This window comes from Manacus candei, unplaced genomic scaffold (genome assembly GCF_025592945.1).
Source record: "Manacus candei isolate 608988 ecotype Guabito, Panama unplaced genomic scaffold, ASM2559294v1 h1tg000005l, whole genome shotgun sequence".
In the NCBI taxonomy this organism is placed as follows: domain Eukaryota; kingdom Metazoa; phylum Chordata; class Aves; order Passeriformes; family Pipridae; genus Manacus; species Manacus candei.
Window position 1 is genome coordinate 788,813 of NW_026138053.1, and position 18,805 is coordinate 807,617.

The 18,805-nt window shown below is 42.2% G+C and overlaps 1 protein-coding gene across 15 annotated transcripts in view; it reads left to right on the forward strand.

The window, feature by feature from the left end:
• Positions 1–18,805, forward strand: part of ST3GAL3 (ST3 beta-galactoside alpha-2,3-sialyltransferase 3) — a 176,061-nt gene that overhangs the window by 110,121 nt on the left and 47,135 nt on the right. For all 15 annotated transcript variants that reach the window (XM_051797235.1, XM_051797216.1, XM_051797281.1 and 12 more), the window contains 2 exons: positions 7,715–7,778; positions 15,518–15,613. In XM_051797235.1, the coding sequence (XP_051653195.1) occupies positions 7,715–7,778; positions 15,518–15,613 (160 nt within the window). The remainder of the gene's footprint in view (positions 1–7,714; positions 7,779–15,517; positions 15,614–18,805) is intronic.

Consider the following 18,805-nt stretch of genomic DNA (forward strand, 5'->3'; position numbering starts at 1 on the left):
AAGAGCAAACCGTAACAAGAAGTTGGAACTCTAAAAGCTATAAATGTCAGAATGTCCTGTGGGGGACGGCTCAGGCTGCTGAGCACCCTCCTGTGTCCCAGGCTATTGTTTTGGCATTAACTGGGATGTTGGAGTGCCTCCCATGTTTCACCATTTGCGAGGATCTAATTTCCTTGTAGGAACTCTTCTTTCCCAGCACCCACCAAGCCTGCTGTTGCAACTTTTTTCAGTCAGGAGCAAGGAGACTGCAGCAGTCTCAGGTTCTTAAATGAGTGATGTGGAGATTTTTAAAAAATTTAAATTGAGATTTCTTCTTTAGCAGTGCATTGTCAGTATAATTATGGAGGTATGAATATGCTTGTGCTGTCCACATAATTAGAGACCCTCTAGCATGTACACTGCTTTCAGGGTTAAATTTGTCAATGAATAAGCAATGGAAAAATTGTTTATACTGCTAGTGAGATTATTAATCCCAGAGGGCCTCCTCCCCAAATTTACCTCTGTAGCTAAAGCAAAAGGAAAGAGTTATTTGGAGAAGGGCAACAAACAAGACTGGAGAAATACCTGACTATTAATAGAATTTCTCAGTACATGTGGTTTGAAGAATATAAAAGGCTTTCATAAGAAAGAGTAGCTAGTATCTGGCATCTTCTCCATGTAATGAGGACGGGAGAGTTGCTGTAGTTTTTTTTCAACCTAAGTGAAAACATATGGCACAGCATACACTAAAATCTAAACAGACACGATCCATGTAGTATCTGTTCCATGCATTTAGTCAGTAGTTGTGTCACTGCTTAGCAATAATTATAGGTCTTCACTTCCACCTTTGTTCCTACTCAGTTGTTTCAAGCAGAGAGGCTGCTTGGTTGGCCCTGAATCAGTTTGTCTTTGAAGGTGAGAGTTATTTCTTAGGGAGTGATTCTCTTGTCACCATCTTACAGAATTTCCCTCCCGCCAGGAATCTAGAAAGCAATTTCTTCCCCGTGGTGATAAGGGAATATCAAGAACATGTTTCAAGTGCTACAGTTTTAGCAAATGGAGTATGAACTACTGGCCAGGAGGCTTCGTATTTTCATTTGGTACAGGAGGGACATCTGGAATCGGTGACAAAGGAATTAAGTCTTTGTCCAGACCACCAGTGCTAATGAACGTATTGTGCAATGATTAACTGTATTTGTACTCGGTTTTATTTGGATGTCTTCTTCTGTGTTAGTGCTTCTGGGAAGAACCATGGTTCAGTGCTGCTTAGCAGAGGTTTCACTGGTCTCATGGGGCAGAGGTCATTCGTCTCCAGTAAAAATGTTGAATTTTCAGACGTGCGAAAGTTGGCATATCACAATGTTATTGGGGGAAAATCTACCCTCTTTTCATGCATGTTTTTTTCTTGCATAGCTTTTTCTTTTACATTGACTTTCTTGGCATGAGCAATACTTTGTCTCTGAGAAAACATGTTCAGTTGGACATGACAATTTTGATTTACAACTGACTCAGAGAAAAACTATCAGAAAAGTAGCTCTTTTCCAACCTACTCTTCTGCCATTATAGAGAGACTGGAGAACCATGTGCAGGCACCTTCCCTACATTTGACTGGGTCTGAATGAGGTGTTTCTTTCCTGGTTTAATTCTCCAGTCTTGTCCTTATTTTGTTAGTGGTGCTCTGTTGTACAGATGATTTTCCTACTGTGAGCATTTTTTTTGATCTTCATATGTTCTTCCTCTAACAAATAACCAAGAAGCACAAGCATGGATAGCCATTAGTTCTATTCAGAGTAGGTATTAACACAAGATTGTTGTTTCTTCCTGAGTCTGATTTCTGAACTAGTTTCCACTAGAATTTTGCATTTGACCAAAACTGGTAATAGTTGCCAATATCACGTGGGAATATAGATATAAAAATGTTGCTGTTTCCCCAGGGAATTCAGCTGATTTTATAACCTCGAGAAATTAAATTAGAGGTTTGAAAGGAAAAAAAAAGTTTCAGAAGAGGTAGAGGGCCAGCTTTTCATTATCAAGTAAAGCCTCTAAAGGGAAGTTACAGTGTGAATTTTGAAGTTGAATCAACTTCCACGCTTGAGCTCTCCTGATGAAAGTACAACCCTCCTGTGCGGTCCATTATTTCAGTCAGAACTGATGCTTTGTTTCTGAGTGTGCCTAAAAATAGTCTTTTCCCCAACCCACTGAGAAGGGAAAGGTGCCCCAGGGAGACTCAAACCTCAAGTTTGCAGTTAATTGGGTGACTCCATATTGGAGATCGTCACAGAAGTCTCGAAGTGCGATTGAGACATGGATATTATTCCTCTGTTTTACCTCCCAGAGGGAAAAGCAGATCTCCTCTGGCTGTTGGGTTTTGAAGTGCCATTTCTTAATGCTTCTGCAAGGGTCAGAAGAATTAGGAATCATTGTAGTAGCTATTGAGTTTTTTGGCATTTTTGGCCACCTGTGAAGGGCCAACAAAAATGCAGCAATGAAGGGAAGAACAGCTCTCTATAACAACTGTATTTATTTTCCTGCTTGTCTTCAACCAGCATATTGTGAATCTTTCAAGGGCCATTTTACTATGGTGTGAATTCGCCTGTTTTACAGGCTTTATCATTTCCTGTGCATTGAGCTTGAGTTTGGATCAAAATGGTTAAAGCATGGTTGTAGCAGAATGTTGCCCGTTTTTTGGCATAATTGTTTTTTAAATTAATGTTCCAACTTTCCAAGCCGTGGGATTATGTTGGGAACTAAGCTTGTGTTCTGAAAAAACAAACTCTTGGTTGTGAAGAAAAGCTTGGAAAAAAAAAAAAAATCCCTAAAGGCTCCAAAACGACGATGTAAATGAAGAGTCCAAATGTTATGTATTTTATTTATATCTTGTTATAAAAAAAGGCCTTAAGGGCTTTCTGGAGCTTACATTTAACGCATGCCAGGTTCTTCTAAAATTGTTAGAGAGGGTACCATGTGTATTCAGTCTTTTTTTTTCTCTTTTACTTTGAGTTTTGTGCCTGTGCAACACTATATGCCTCTTGTCTTAATGCCATTAAAAATCATCAATGGAACTACTGGGATATTTGGAGGAGTGGCAGTTTTAAGTCCTGTTGTTAGTATAGTTCATCTCAAGTAAACTGAGCAAAACCTGGTCCATTCTCTTGTCCCTTCCAACACTGATGAGGTCCTCTCTCAATGCTGAACAGGCCCAGCTCTCTCAGCCTTTCCTCATAAGAGAGATGCTCCAGTCCCTAAATCATCTTTGTTGCTCTCTGCTGGACCTGCTCCAGGAGCTCCATGTCTCTCTTGTCCTGAGGAGCCCAGAACTGGATACAGCTCTCCAGATGCAACCTCACTGGGGTTGAGTAGGGTGGCAGAATCACCTCCCTTGACTTAAGGTAAAGATCATTCATCAAAAGACATAGAAATCCTTCTGTGAAAGATCATTCCTCAGCTCCCATATGGAGGGAGATCTTAAGGAAAAAAAATTCTGAAGGAGGAACTTTATACAGAAGTGAACTTTCAGGTAGTGTATTAAAAAAAAGTGTATGCACTGGGCTTGTGCCTACAGCTTGTTTGTAAACATTGCAATTTGTTTAATCCACAGCGTTGGTAGTGTTTAGTTTACTCTCCCCATGAAGCTGACACACACATGACATTCTGTTATCGTGGGACAGGGACCTGTCTCACCTGTCTTATGGAATGCTTTAGGGATGTCAGTCAACCTCACTCTAGGCAGTCTATTCCCCAGAGCTGAAGCTGATGCCCAGTACCCTGCAGAAGCGATGGCTGGAAGGTTGGCAGCTGGGTGACCACCTATGGAGGTGGGCACTGGCCATGGCTCACAGGGCAGACACACAGAACTGCAGCAGCACACTGTCCCCTGACCCTAATGCACAGGTACTTTCTGCTGGCAATAAGGGCATCTAGACTTGCTGTTTTTTGAGGAAGATGGCTGGTACAGGAAACTTGTAAAAATGACAGCCTCTTCTCTTGGCTGCTTGAGAGTGCACGAGCATCCCAGTGTGTCTGCTTTCAAGGTGAGACCCTGTGAGATGCCTGCGGTAACTCTCTGGAGTGGAAAGGTCTCCCGTCTTTTTTTAATGATACAAGCAAGAAGCTTGTACATTAGAAACAACAATTTTAAGTGTTGACATTTACAGTGAAGGTCTCTTCCACTCCTTCACATAAATAACAGAGAAAAAGGCTAGAATTGAGACTTAGGCTAGTTCTCACTGTGTGGTCACTGCCTGCCTGATTTCTAACTATTTACTTTTAGTTTTTCCAAATGTCTGAAAATTTCAGGGTCAACCTGAAGTCAAGATGTACTTGGGTTCAGAGAAATCATGCAGTCCTGAGCTGGCTTTTGAATCTTCTGATGATATAAGGCAAAGTTGATAGAATATGTCAAGATAACTCAGGATTCTTAGATAAATGTAGTCAACTCCTCTAGATGGGAGGAAAAGAGTGCAGAGGCTTCTTTGTTTTTACAGTAATAGTGTATGCATAGTGGCTGATAGATGAGTGGGTTAAATAATCTCCCACACTCCCCAGTGAGCTAAATTCTCCACGACAAGAAAATAATATAACAAACAAGCTGCAGAAAACTTCAGTAGATTGCTTGCCATAGTGATGTGTTCATTATTTAATACTGAGAGAAAGTGAGGGTGAAAATGCAGGATATTGACATTCATTTCCATTAATTTGTCATTGAAGTGTACCAGACATATGTGAAGAACACATAAGTCAGAGGACTGTCCAAAGATGAGACCTTTTGCAGAGGGTTCCTTGTCTAGGAGCCAAAGGCCTTGTTCTGTTCCTGGTTATGTCACTTACTTGCCTCATGTACTTCAGCAAGTTTGATTCCCTCGAAGTATAAAGATTTTCACTGCTTTCAAAAATGAGAACAGGTGGAGGACCTGAAAACGTGAATTCAGGAATAAGCACATGTGTTCACGTGTGTGTATATATGTGTAACCTTAGAGCCTTTGACTTGAAGGAGGTGTATGAAAATCACATATTTTTACTGTTGGAATGAGTTCTAGAAGCTCTTGCTGTTGGAGATCTTGTCTTTCCATCCTGATGCCAGAGGCAAGGTGCCAAGTACAGATGCCCACCTCAGCAGCAATGCAATGAACATTTTCTAATAAAGTTCCAGCTCAGCCAGAATGACCTAGTGCCTCTCCCCTGCCCCAGACATTGTCTTTTCCTGTCAGTGCTCACAGCTCCTGCTTCCAGTGAGGGGGCTAGACTAGATGAACTTGGTGCCACGTTCATTCCTGCTGCTAGTGGACAGTGAAGTACTTCTATTGAGCTTCATCCAGCAGTTTTGAATGATAACACTGTGATTTGTGCAGCTTCCAAACCTTTTGGATGCCATGGGTTGTTGGACTGTGGGGGCTGCTGAAGAGATATCTCCTGTTTGGCCATTCATAGTCTGTGCTGAGTGTTCTATATTGTTTGTTTTGTTTGCATTTTCTCTCTGGATTATGGGAATGGGAAACATCTCTGTTCCAGATACTGCCATATCCACTCCTAAAGTAGTTGTATTTAATTCCTGAGTGCTCACTATGAAGGTATTACTAATTAGCTGGCAAGATGAGGAAACCTGAATTGTGTGAGAGCATTACTCAGCTGTATTATTTTAATGTACTTTTTAAAATAGTCTATCGGATGGTCTCCAAGTAGTGCAGGGTGTAACTTGTGGGTGGTAGAGCAAACCTGGCATAACAAAGGCTTTGGTCGATGGGAAGTTGCAACCCTTGGCACGCAATCCTTTGATCTCTTTTCTGAGACTGTGGGAAAGCAAAGACAGTAACACATACTGTCCAGGAAAAGTCAGTGTATGAGACAGGCCAAGGAGAGGACTGTGGCATGGTGCCATTAGAGGTCACAGCAACCTATGGCAGATTTAGGGAAACAGCATTCCTGTTGGAGAGGGGGAGCCTGCTGCCTATGCGTCAAAAGAAATTCTTCACATTAAGGAAAATTAAACAACACCACTATTTTGTTATCAAAGTAAGTTGCTCTTGCCCTCAGAAATTGCCTCTTTCCTTACTCCACTCCAAAATATGATCTTCTGAAAGCAATCACATTTCTCAACTTGTAATGGTTGGCAGGGGCTGTCACTGATGCCGTGTCAAAAACTTCCCCAAATCTCAAAGTAACTGTCAGAGTTTTCTGTTTATCACCTTTGTTTGTCTGCCTTGTGTGTCTCACCAGCTCTTTGTCAGGTTCAAAGCTGTTTGGCATATGGACTGCCTCAAACTGGTGTGTTGGTCCTGCACACTTCTCCTGTAGTTTCTGTGGAGGGACACAGTAAATAAGAGCAGAACTCTTTATTTGAAAGGGTCTCCCCAAACTGTGCTGATTGCAGTAAGTAGTGCCTGTCAGGAAAGCTATTTAAGTTCAGTGTAAAAAGTCACCTGATGTCAGTCTTCTTAATGTTCCTGTGTCATTTTTAATCTTTTGTAAAGAAATGAGACTTATTTATTCATTTCGATTGGTTGTTTCCTAAGAACTTTTGAACTAATTGACTGATATATTTAAGGGAAAGATATGATAGATATCTACAGTCTCCCAAGCAAAGTGGAAGGCAACTAATTCTTCACAGTCTTTCCCCCCCATAAATGAAGCTCAGAGAAGCCATATTCAAAATTGGGAAAGGGAAGTGATTGAAACTCTGCATGGATCGAGGAGGATTCTGAGCTCATGGAAGAGAAATCACTGAGGGTTGCCAGATACAAAGGAGCTGTACCTGACATGTGAAATCCCTGATTTGAAAACAGTTAAATGGTAGAAGAGGATTTCAGGGAAATATTATGTCTGTTTGCTTTGTTTTTATGCTCCTCTTAGGCATCTGCTTAAGTCCACAGTTAGAGTCAGGATTTGGAGGCAGATGGACTTTTTTCAGACATTCTGAAGTTACTGGTGCATTTGTAAATCCAAACTAGCCAGAGCATTGCTGCTTCTTGGCCCTGGATGGATCGTGGTAAAGGAGTTTGGACCTCTATAGAGGAGAGAGGTGGAAAAGTTAGGGACAAGTGACAAAATCTAGAGGGAAACAGACTCAAAAATTTCCATAGCTGATAGAATTATTTGTGCATAATGATTGTGCTTCTGCAATTTAATGCATTTAATTTGTGTGTGTGTGTCTATGCTTGCATAACTTACACCATCTGGTTGCTGCAGCATTCACTGGGTGTCTGTAGGCTGTGGTTCCATGGGCATGTCTTTAAGCAATTGTGGTGGTTTAATTGAAAGAAGTCAGACTGAGAAACTGAACCTAAACCAAAAGTAACCCAGGAGAATAAAAAGCATCAGTTTTAACCTGGTTCTGTTCCTGCATCCAATTCACCACTCAGCTGCATAAAAGCTTGTCTGAAGGCAAGCACTGACAGTGACAGTGGCCTTCCCATGCCTGAAGTGTTTGTTAAGCTACCATCTCAGGGCAGTGGGTATGAAATCACTGCTATAAAGTGTACTGTGCTTGTTCCCTGTCACACTCTCCATGCAAGGCAGTTGCACACTGCATCAGAATTTGGCACATAACATGTCTTTACAGCCCATGTGTGAAGGTCATTGTCTAGAGAAAATAGGAATATGCAAGTGAAAGTGTTTATTCCTAATGAAAACCTTATTTCAGTTCCTCTGAGTAACTGCATCAGATGCTTTACATCACTTTGTTTTTCATTTTCATTAGAAGTGAGAACTTGTTTCTAATGTCTTCTTCCTTCCTCCCCAGATAATCTGATCAAAGCCATCCTGTCAGCAACCAAAGATTACCGTCTAACTCCAGCTCTTGACAGGTAAGAGGAGACCTTTTAGAAAAGAATGAGTAGAAGTGGTTCTTTTCCATATGTTTTAAATAAATTTTGTTTGACATTTTTGCCAGATAATTTTGCCAGTAAATTTGGCTGTGTTTTTTGGGTAGGTCAGGAGCTGGAAACTGAGTCCTCTTTCCAGTAAATCTGTAGATGCTGAAGACCTCTATTAAGTCAAACATAAGTAGCATAAAGCTTTTGACTATTTCCTAAGCTTTTGTTTCATGTGTTGTTACAAGACATGCTCTTGCCACTTTTTCAAATAAGTAAATAGCAGATTTTCAATAAACACATTATACTTTTCCAGCCTTTCTGACAAAACAACACTATCATAAGAAACTCAGAGGGAAAGAAGGGACTGGCTTATTTCAACAATGTTTTTCACCAGTTCCTCACTCATAAAGCAGGAATGTGTATTTGTGTTGGCCAAGCCTGTGTTAGGATGCACAGGAGAGAAGTCTCCTGGGCCCTGTGGTACTTGAATTCAACCCTTTAGAAGAAGCTTCTTTGATTCTTCAGTCCTATTGTAGAGGTTGCTTCTGAAACTCAGTGGCATGTTTACAATCCAGCTTCCAAGTGATAGGCCTTTAGTCTTTGCTGTCCTTGCTTTTCTGTCATTCCTTCCCTTTGCCCCAAGGTTTTGGTTTAGTGTCACTGCCCAGATTAGGGGTATTTTTTTTCAGAAGCTGTTAGAGGTTTTTGCTGGGACATGAGCTCTTTTCAGAGTCCTGGTACTGCTTCTTTCCAGTGGTACTTGAACACGAGCTGACACAGTTCCTGCTTTCTAAACACATTGGGTTTATTTCCTGGCCCAGCTCCCGCTCTGCCCACTTTTCCATGACAAAGTTCATATGCTTTTCCAGCCTTTCCATAGGTCACCTCATCTCTCATGTTGATTGTAGAGCTTGCCTGCTGTAGTTAGAGTTAGGAGCTACTCTCTATTTGAAAGTTTATTCTTAGTCTTTCACAGTCTATGTGCTAATTTAGGTTTCTTTGAAGTTTGCCTTGCCTCAGAGCAGTGCCAGGTAGGGTTAGCCTTCAGACTTTGGATTAATTTGAGAAATTATGTCCAGAAGGCAAAATCATTTCACAGATGACCTTCTTAGAGATTTTGCACACAACTGAGTCTCATCCATCTGGGGTTTATCTCAGCTCTGGTTGGAGAGTTAAGATTTTAATCTGTTGAAAAATCCACATATAGACTCTTTCAGAAGGTTACTCGTGGGAAATTAGTGTTAATGACAGAGGGCAGGTGGAAGATTCTTGCAGTGGAGGTTAATGTAATTGTGACCCTTGCTGCTCACCTGTTTTTTGAGGAGTAGAATGTTTCAGGTTTTCTAAAAGTAATTTCTCAGGAGGCTGTGAAACATAACCACTCTCGCATGAGCTGCTTGCTTTGGTTAATGTTCTTTATAATGGATTTGGTGCAGAGATAGGAAAGACCTAACACTCAAGCCTCATGAAATGTATGCAAAGTCCCTGTGACACCAAACACGAATGAGAGCTGGGGAACAGGCTAGACATGTATTTCTGTGGTATTGCAGTAACAAAGTTTGCTGGTGTGTAAACACACTTATATTGAGGAAGCACTGTTTTCTTGGGAATTGTTGTGATAGAGGCAAATCAGTGGATGTTGGTTGTGTGGTACATACACTTCACAGTCAAATACCCCCCAAAGCCCTTCCAAGTGAGCAGTTCTTAGGAAAATTTAAAATTGAAGTGTGTATGAGAGAAGGGCTTGGGATAGCAAGCCACAGAGTGAGAGCCCAAAGGAGCATGCATCAGAGGGGTTATTAGGAGAGAGAGCTTGGGTACTGTGGGAGATGTTAATGCTGCCAAAAACCTGCTCGGTGAGTAGGGCATGGATGAAGACTTGGGTATGGTTCCAGAAATGTTCTTCGCTGTGGTTGTCAATGAATTCCAGCTGTGGCTGCAATGGGTATCTGCCATTTTGGATTCCAGAAGAGCTGACAGAGCAGACTGATGACGGAAGGTTAGCTGCTTACTCATGTTTTCTCAAGCTCAAAGCACAGCCCAACAGTTCCTCTCTGTGACAGCTCCAGTGTGGTGGGAGCAGAGCCTTGAGGTTTGACTCACTCCCTTACTGCTCACTGGTCAACAAGAAAGGCCAGACCTCTCTCCTTTGCTCACCACCTTGGAGCAACTGGAGAGGACCTGGCCTAAGGGACCTTGAAAGGCCCCTTCCAACCCAAACAAACCATTCTTGGTTCTATGATTATGGGCTGAAAAAATGCCTTATTGTGGAAGTGTTAGATAAGAGACACAGCTCAAGTCTATAAGGTACAAGGGCTCAGACTTGGGAGATCTTGTGAACCCTTCCACTTGTAGGTTTTCAGAAGCCTAGTGAGCTGATTCTAGAAGCAGGGAAAAGGCTGCAGGTTCACCCTCTCTTCAAGATGGGTTCATACCAATATTTTCTCTGTTGGCAAAGCCAGTCTAAGAATCCATATTTTCTACTTTGTCCCGCTGCCATTGTTTGAAAAGGGACTTTAAAGTGGGTCAGTGAAATTATTCCAGTTTATGACTTTTTCTCTTAACCCAGGTCATTCCAGTGACCTCATTTCCACAGCTCCCCTTCCACTCCAGCACTGTGTGGGCACAGAGCTGTAACAGCAGCAGGAGAGGCGGAGGGCTGAGGCGGGTGGGGAAGGTGAGTGCTGCCCAGCCCATTGAAACAAACGTTCGTGTAACTATACTCTTGAAGGCAGCTTTCCCAGGGGAAGGGTGGGAGAGGCAGGAAAGGTGAGGTCAGAGCAGTGCGTGAGAACATTGGAAGGAAAGAGAGGATTAGAGTTGTGTGGTGGAGGATCTGCACCAAGCCTTTGGTGTCGTCCCTAACCAAGCTTCTCCATTTCTGTTCTCCTTCACGAAGTTGGTCCTTGAGATGTTACATTCACTTGCCTCTCATAAGCCCTGGAAATGAATTTATTTGTTTGATTATCCCTGTAGCAAAGGGCATCCTGATGCACCTTTCCTGACACAATGTACTGACATGGTGCTGAAACGAGGCGAACGTGATCCTTCCGGGTGTGCGTACACCTTTCATCATCCCACAGCAGCTTTGCCAACTCGCTTCAGCTAATCCCTCCATTGTATTATAACTACCAACAGCTGGAGGGCATGTGCACAAAGGCTAGAGTTCACACCTGTAACACAGTGTAAGTGGTGCCCTGCTTTCTTAGCTCTCTTCGTGGCTCCTTACTGTGGCACCTTTGTGTTGAACCTGCTTCTGCTCCAGGGCAGGGGCTAGGTAAAGCTGCAGTGGTGTTTGGGAGGGTAGTTACACGTCAGCTCTGAGCTTTTCTGGAAAAGATTGGAGATACAGGGGGCTTTCTTTAGAATCTCTGACCTCTTCTTTCAGAGCTGTTGTGTCTTTCTCCCTAGTACAGATGTTGGTGGGCCTCGTCTTTGACACTTCATAGTTCTCCTACCCTCCACTGACTTTTCCAAGCCCATTTATATTGTTGACATTTTCACTGCTTCCTTTAGTGGCTCATCCAGTGGCCTGTCCCTCATTCTGCAAATGGGTCAGGGCTTGGTTTCTATTTCCACAGCCCTTTTGCTGGCTGGACTTCAATGGATTTGGGGGTTAAATCTCTGTGGTGATGACATGTAAATTTCCTATGAAAAGACATAAATATAAAAACCTAACTGACCTTTTTGTATTGCCTCCAGGTGGTAATGAAGGAAAACTGAGAGTTTGAGCTTATGACTAACACAGTCTTTACTAATGCAATATATAAACTGAGCAGTCAGGAAGGAATTTGATAGAGCAGGAGAGATGTGTGTCCCTCTGGCTCGGGTTGATAGCACCCATTTAAGTAGCAGCAGCCAGTTCAAACCAGAATATGCTAAGCCTCCCTAAGCACCAGTTACCCTAAAGATGTTTTTTAATTATTCTGTTACATCTTTCCTCAAAGCCTTCAGTTCCAAAGTTGCGTAAAGGAAGGCTTTGTGGTTTCTCTCCCCTGACAAATCCCTAAAGTGCTTTGATAGGAGAGGAAGTAGGAATTGCTACAATGCAAACATGTGTTTACAGGGCTATATTGTTCAAGAAAATCTGCGTGAATCCTGGTTTTGGTGTAGATGAACTCAACCTTGGAGTATCAGTGTCAAGAGTCTGTACATCTGGCTGCAGCTCCTTAGGGCTTTAGGGAAAGTCTGTCTGTGGAAAGTCCATGACCCTCCTTCATACCACCCTGGTAGCAAACTGGAACCTGGGCTGTGTCCGATGTGTTCGGTCCTTGAGCTCTTCTGGAAAAGAAACAGGGCTTTGATGTACTATGTAAACAAACATAAAGGTGTTTGCACACTTCTTTGTGGAGAAACAATTGAGCTGTAACTGATGCTGCTTGCACGGTGTGTTTCTTCAGCCAGAAGCTTGCCTGGAGCCAGCAGTGACTCTGTAGGTTTCCCATGCTCAGGCACCATCAGTGGGCAGAGTATGTTTGAAAGAAATTTAAGCTGCTGGAAGATCAAAGATTAGACCTTAGGGTCAGAAAGACACTAATGAAAAATCTTATCTGCAGACTTAAGGAAAAAGAAGAACACATTTAAATGTGTCAGGACCACAAGGGTATGAGGGTGGCTCAGACATGAAGCTGGGTAAAGGTGATTAACTTATCAGTTATGATGAGTAAAGGCAGAACCATTCACTGAAGTATTTGTTTCATTTTTGGGGATAAAAATAGAATGATGCTGTCCCATTTTACGGCAACAATGAAATACTTTGTGTATTCTTTGTTAGTAACTGTGAGGATATAAAATGACAATTATTTGTCTTTCAAGGTAAGCAATGCAGAGTGTTTAAAGAGTTAAATAAAGATTTTTTTTTAGTTTGTTTTACTATTTGCTTTTTGACCCTTCTTGGAACGTTTGATAGAACAGCAAATGTTGTGCCATTTTTGGAAAATATGGGAGACGATAAAGAGATGGCTGTAAGTTGATTAGCTTGGTTTGCAGGAAAAATCCTGGAAAGTTAGATCTGGGGCAGAGCTTGAATGACAGCATAACTGATGCGAGTTACTTTGGGTTTGTGGAAATGAAATCTTGCCATATAGAGGATATATTTTTTAGATGAACTAGAAGCTTAAATGATAAAGGTAACCTTTTAGAGACAGGCATTAGTTATGTCTCAGTCCATTATATTCTGATTCTACACTACACCATTGTAGATATATCCTTTTTAGGAATGGGATAGTCAACATATCTTTAAAAAGTTACTGTCAGGGTTGAGAATTAATCCTTTAATGACACTTCCAGTGTAGTCCTGCTGGCAGGTATTTGCAGGGGCTAAAACCAATCTGGAATAAAGGTAAAATAACGCTAGAAAAATTTGCCAGAACCAAAGACTAGGAAAGTAAGGAGTAGCAGGACCAGGTCAGTCTTGACCTTTGCACAGGATCCTTCTCTGAACACTGCTTCCCTGGAGCCAAATCAAAAATCAGGCATCACAGGTGTGACAACACAGATCATGTTTACAAGATGAGGATTATATTCTGCAAACCAATGGCTATAAAAAGAGGATTGGAATGATGTACTTAAAATCTCTGTGTAAAGGGGACTCTGCTTTGAGCAGCATTAGCTCCACATACTGGTCTTCCAGATTCAGTACTTCAGAGATCTGGGGAGAAGTTGAAAATTGTTCAGAGAGGTACTGCAAGTGTGAATCAAGACCTAGGAGAGCTGCCTTACTGTGCAAGATGTGATGAGCTTGCTCCAGTTGGTATGGTCAATGGAAGATTAAAAATGAGCTTTGATCATTCCACGAGCACTGTGTGGGAGCAGGGCCATGAAAAGCTGCTGGAGCAGCTTTGGCTGGTGGAACTGGTTCTTTTATCTCATGTGTGGCAGCTCATGCTCACCAGTCTGACCCATGAGGGGCGAATGTTTGTACACATGCAGATGTGGAAGGGGCTACTGACAGTAGATGGTGCTTTAATTTAGCAGAAAAGCAAAGAATGTGATTAAGTGGTTTGAGGCTGGAACAAGCAGCTCTGTATTCAAAACTGGTAAGAGCTACCATCCTAACATAAGTGGGAAAAGGATAGAGGGGAGTCTCCGTAGCTTGTAGCCTTTGGATTTTGACATAGTATCCTTCTTCAGAAGAGAAAATTAAGAAGAGTCATGGCTGAGAGACAACTGAGTAGAGAAACTACGGTATTTCGCCCAGCAGTGTGTTGTTTAGGAGGTCAAACTTTCCTATCATAATCATCAGAAGAGTGTATTTCCATCCGAAATGTCACTTGGCCAGAACTGAACAATGTCTTTTTTTCCCTTTTGCAGCATCTTTTCCTTAAGGGTTTTGACAAAGCTGTAACCACCTTTGTCGCTTGTTTGGGTGTACTTGGCGTTGACTCTTTCACTTCCCTCTTTTGTCACAATATACTACCTGAACCAGATCTTGCATCTGCTTTCCCCTTGTTGCCAGAACTGTATTTTTTTTTTTTTTTTTGCTTTGCCATCATCTATAAAATTCTTTCTCTGTTGTGGTTTGATTATCACAAACATCTATGCTTCTTCAGCCTTACGGATACTGGGCTAATATGTCCATGAGGATGTTTTTTCTTTTGGAAAGGCTCAGATATGCAATGACACTTTTTCTGGGCAGGGGAAGCTGTTCCAGAGCATTTCTTGGTGCTGTTAATTCTGCACGTGTCTCCAGCTAATGGCTCTGTCAGCAGAGTGACCCTCAGTGGTTTAGCTGAGTCTTTAAGTGCACTCCAGCCCCGCTCTGCAAAGAGGGACCCCACATAAGTGGAGCTTTCCTCATGCTGGCTCTTTAGACATCACAGAGAGGACAGCCTAGAAGAGCCCAGTTGACTGTGCCTGGGACTAGGAAGGCTGCCTAGGCCAGAGATCTGCTCCAAACAACTGATTGCCTTGGACCCTTTCCGAAAAAGGCTCTGCAGACACGTATTCCTTCAGTGAACTACCAGAGATGGAGGCACACTGCCAGAAGAGCCAGCTGCGTTTGGGATTAGATGGCTGGAAAGAAGTCCTTTTCTCTGTCTTCAAAACAAAATCACTTTTTAACATCTGCTGCAGAGAGTTCTCGTGACTCAGGGTTCCACAAGAAACTGTTCTCCTCCTTCTTTTTCCTGTTTCTTTTTCTTTCTAATTAAGGTTATTTCCCTTCCCTTTCCTCACCTATGGTGTCTCCATATATGTTTCCTACTGGACAGGAGTGGCAGGGGTGTCTTTTTTCTCTCCATTTAGTGGGGTCTTTTTGTCTCTCAGAGTCTTGTGATAACAGCAGCAATTTTGCTCTCACCAAGGTGAGCACACCCCAGATAACCTGGCAAGATCTGCCTGCACTCATAAAATTGCTTGGAGAAAAGACTTCCTCACTAAGCCTTTGGTTTATTGTTATTTCAGTGCTGAATGAATGATGAGAAGGTTTAAGTAAACAGATGGGTTTGATTCAAGCCCATCATACCACGGGTGTGGGGGGAGAGGAGCTGCTTGTCCTGACAGCTCATCTCATTAGGCCACACGTGGTGTGAGGTGTTGAAAGCAGTTTATCACGTGTAATGCCTGGGCATGATGAGGTGAGCTGGGGATCAAGTGTATCTCTGTCTCCCCCCTAATTCTTAATATTTACAAAGGTTTCCTGTAGTTCTCAGATGCATGCAAACTAAATACGTGTGGCTCTGTTTGCATTTACATTACAAAAATCACCTCTTCCTCTGTTTCTTCCACAGTCTCAGCTGCCGGCGATGTATTATTGTGGGAAATGGTGGAGTACTTGCAAATAAATCATTGGGGTTAAAAATTGATGACTATGATGTTGTTGTCAGGTGAGTCTTTGGCATTATAGTTTCCTTGTCATATATTCAGTTTCTGTATCAGTCCACATGCTATGCAGGCAGACTTTTAACCTGTGCTAGTGACAGTATCCATTTGTATGAAAACATGAAGTTATATGGAGGGGAAGAAAAGACAAGAGCATATAAATGTTTGTTATAAATGGTGTTCACATCAAAGGGTAAAGGCACTCCTCAAACATTCCATTTTCCATAGCTGTTTGGGAATGTGGTCTCTCATATGATCCTGCTTGAACCTTCTCTTCATAGCTCCTTTCTAAAAGCTGCTGCTTTCTGTGATGCCCTTAGGTGGTGAAGCAGTAACTCAAACTGTTGGATCTGCTCCCAGATATATCCCCTAGGTAGCTCAGGGAAGTATTACTGGTCATACATGTGTAGCATTCCCCAGGAACTACACAGTTAGGATGGGAAGGACTAAGAGTGATGCAGCATAGGGTGTTAGGAGGCAGGAAGCCTCTATGAGTGAGGACCCAGTGATTACAGGTGCCCTAGAAACTGGGAATACTTTGCCTCTGTTCACTGTGGATGACAATGTTGAATAAGGGAGCAGAAGCAGAGTGGTGTAGGAGTGGAAAGGACCACAGGCAAAGTCAGGACTTCTTGCTTTGGCTGAGGACCTGGATCATTGCCATCTCAGAATGCTTGAAAAACGTGCTGATATGTGAAATCACAGGTCTAGTCATAACTCTTAGTAATAAATCTGTCAAGTCAGGGGGGCGTTCTGGGTGACTGGAGATTAACAAACATAATACCTGTACTAATGGAGACTCAGAGAGAGAGTGTGTGTAGGAGGGAGGGGGAGGATGTGCTCTAGGGAGCTACAGACCCATTAGTCTGACTTGAAAAAAAAAATGCAGAGCTTTCCAGCAGGTTTTGAATCGTGAGTAACAAAATATTACAAAGGTAAATAGGAAAAGTGGGATAAACTGCAGTGTAAGTTTATAAAAACTGGTTTAACACAGTCTAAGTTGGCATTTTTTGTCTTAGTAAGATAACTGATTTCACGTTAAAGGAAATGTGTCTGATATCATCTCTCTGAATTTCAGTCAGCTGTGAGATGTGGTGGCAAAAAGCAAATTCTTAGCTAAGGTGGGAGAAAGAAAGGGATTAGTAAAAGAATTTAAGGCAGGTATCATTTAGCATGGTCTCTGTTCTCTCCTATGTGCCAGTAATGGGCACATGAGGAAAGAACAGAACATAGAGAGAGTAATAAATGTCCTCTAACTCTGGACACAAAGAAGATCCCTTTTAGTCCTTTGTTCCTGTGAATGGCTCCCTGATTCTCCATCGGTGTGCTGGACACAGGGATGGCTGTTCAGAACAGGACAAAATTTTTACAGCCCTTTTCCTGGTCTCACAATCAGTTCTTAGCAAAGAACTCTCACTACTTGTCATATTCTGGTGACTTGTAGTTATTTGAGCTGAATTAAAATGTAGTTATAGCCTTTTCTTGGTTTCAGAATGTTCAAAAAGTGGCAAAAGAACGGTTTCAATCCATCTGGACTAAGCCACCCACTGAGATTTACATCAGAAAGTCCACTATTTAATTTCCAAATGAAAAGTTCAATTTTTTCTCTCACATCAGTAAATCTAAGTCAGTTTGCAAGCTGGGAGGATAAGAGGGCAGCTGAGCACCTGTGCTGTTTGTGGGACAGATAAAGAGGAGAGAAGTCAACTGTAAAGGTTAAATGAAGCCAGGTGCTTGGATGTGTATCCAACTGCTTGCTTTACTCCCGTGGAAGCTGAGGAAGTCCCTTGTATTATAGCATCCTTTTTCATGGGTTGCAAAACTCCTTTGAAGGATCATGTTTGGGACCTAGGAAGTGAATTTTAAGGGAAAAATGTGGTACATTTGTGGACAAAGATGTGATCCAGCAGTATGTGGAGTTTTTTGATGCCCATGTGAGGATTGCTAATTGCAGCAATAAATTTTGTTCTTGTGATGAACATAGTCCAGTCGGTTTTACCAGTTCTAAAACCAGCTTGGAGTGAGTTGGTTACTGTTTTTTCTTTAACTAGATATTATCAGATTTCAGTGCAGATGTTATTCCCAGCTGTGACACTGTTTACCTGGCAGGAACTTCTTGCAGCAGTCAGTCATCAGTATTCTGAAATGCCTCCTTGCAGGCAGGGCAAAAACAAGTGTGTATCAGAAATTCCTGATCAGAACAAGATAGGGATTCACCTGCTGATGATACTTTAGTGGTAGGGTCTTCATGGTGCCACGGTTAGGAGTTAGTGTCTCATCGGCAGACATGGACTGAAAAACACTCTGAAACTTCTGTGAGAAAACTGCCCATCCATGGACAACACAAGGAGGCCTGACATCCTAACTGAGGTTTTTCAAGATTTAGCTGTGCTTATAACCACCAGTGTGTCTTGCCTAGGAAGGGGTTTGAGCTGTGTAGCATCACCTTGGTGAACACAGGCTGTGGCTGCCAGAACTTCTCCTGATCCCTTGCCCACACTGCCCTCCGGCTCTTGGCAGGACTCCATCACTGGGACTCCATCAGCAACTCACACTCTGGCCCTTTGTTGGGGACCTGAGTTCATTTTCCTCGGGGAAATGGCTTGTTTTGTTTCCTGCCTAGACACAAAGTAGTAGGGGTCCCAAGTTTTGGGAGCATTGACAAGGTAAGCAGCAAACCAGCAAACCGAGCAGCTGGGGATGGGGAAAACCCTGCCAAAGAGCCACACGTTGGCATCTGAAATGACTCCAGACACCTTCTCCTCAACTTCAAGAAAACAGATAAAAATATGCTTAACTAGCCTTCTTCACACAGTACTTTGTAATATTTATCTCTGTTTCCTTTACTTTATGTAAGGTCATCTACCCCAAAGACACACAACACCTTAAAGTTTAAATAATGCCCATAGGAAAAGTGAATGCACTGCCAGCAACAGAGGAGAAGCAGGGGATCAGGCTGGCTGGGAGCACTGTTACTGCAGGTAGTCAGATCTAGCTACCTCAAAGTCAGGCTACAAAGCAAGGGTTTATAAACCACGGAAAAAGAGTTCATCTGCTGCATAAATTGTGATGGTGCTGATTCTTAAGTTGCTTTCCCTTCAATATTTTATTCCTAATGATAAAGCAAGTATTTTTACTAAAAATGCATAGGACTTTATTCCTCTAAAATTTGAATATAATTTCAGATTTTATACAGA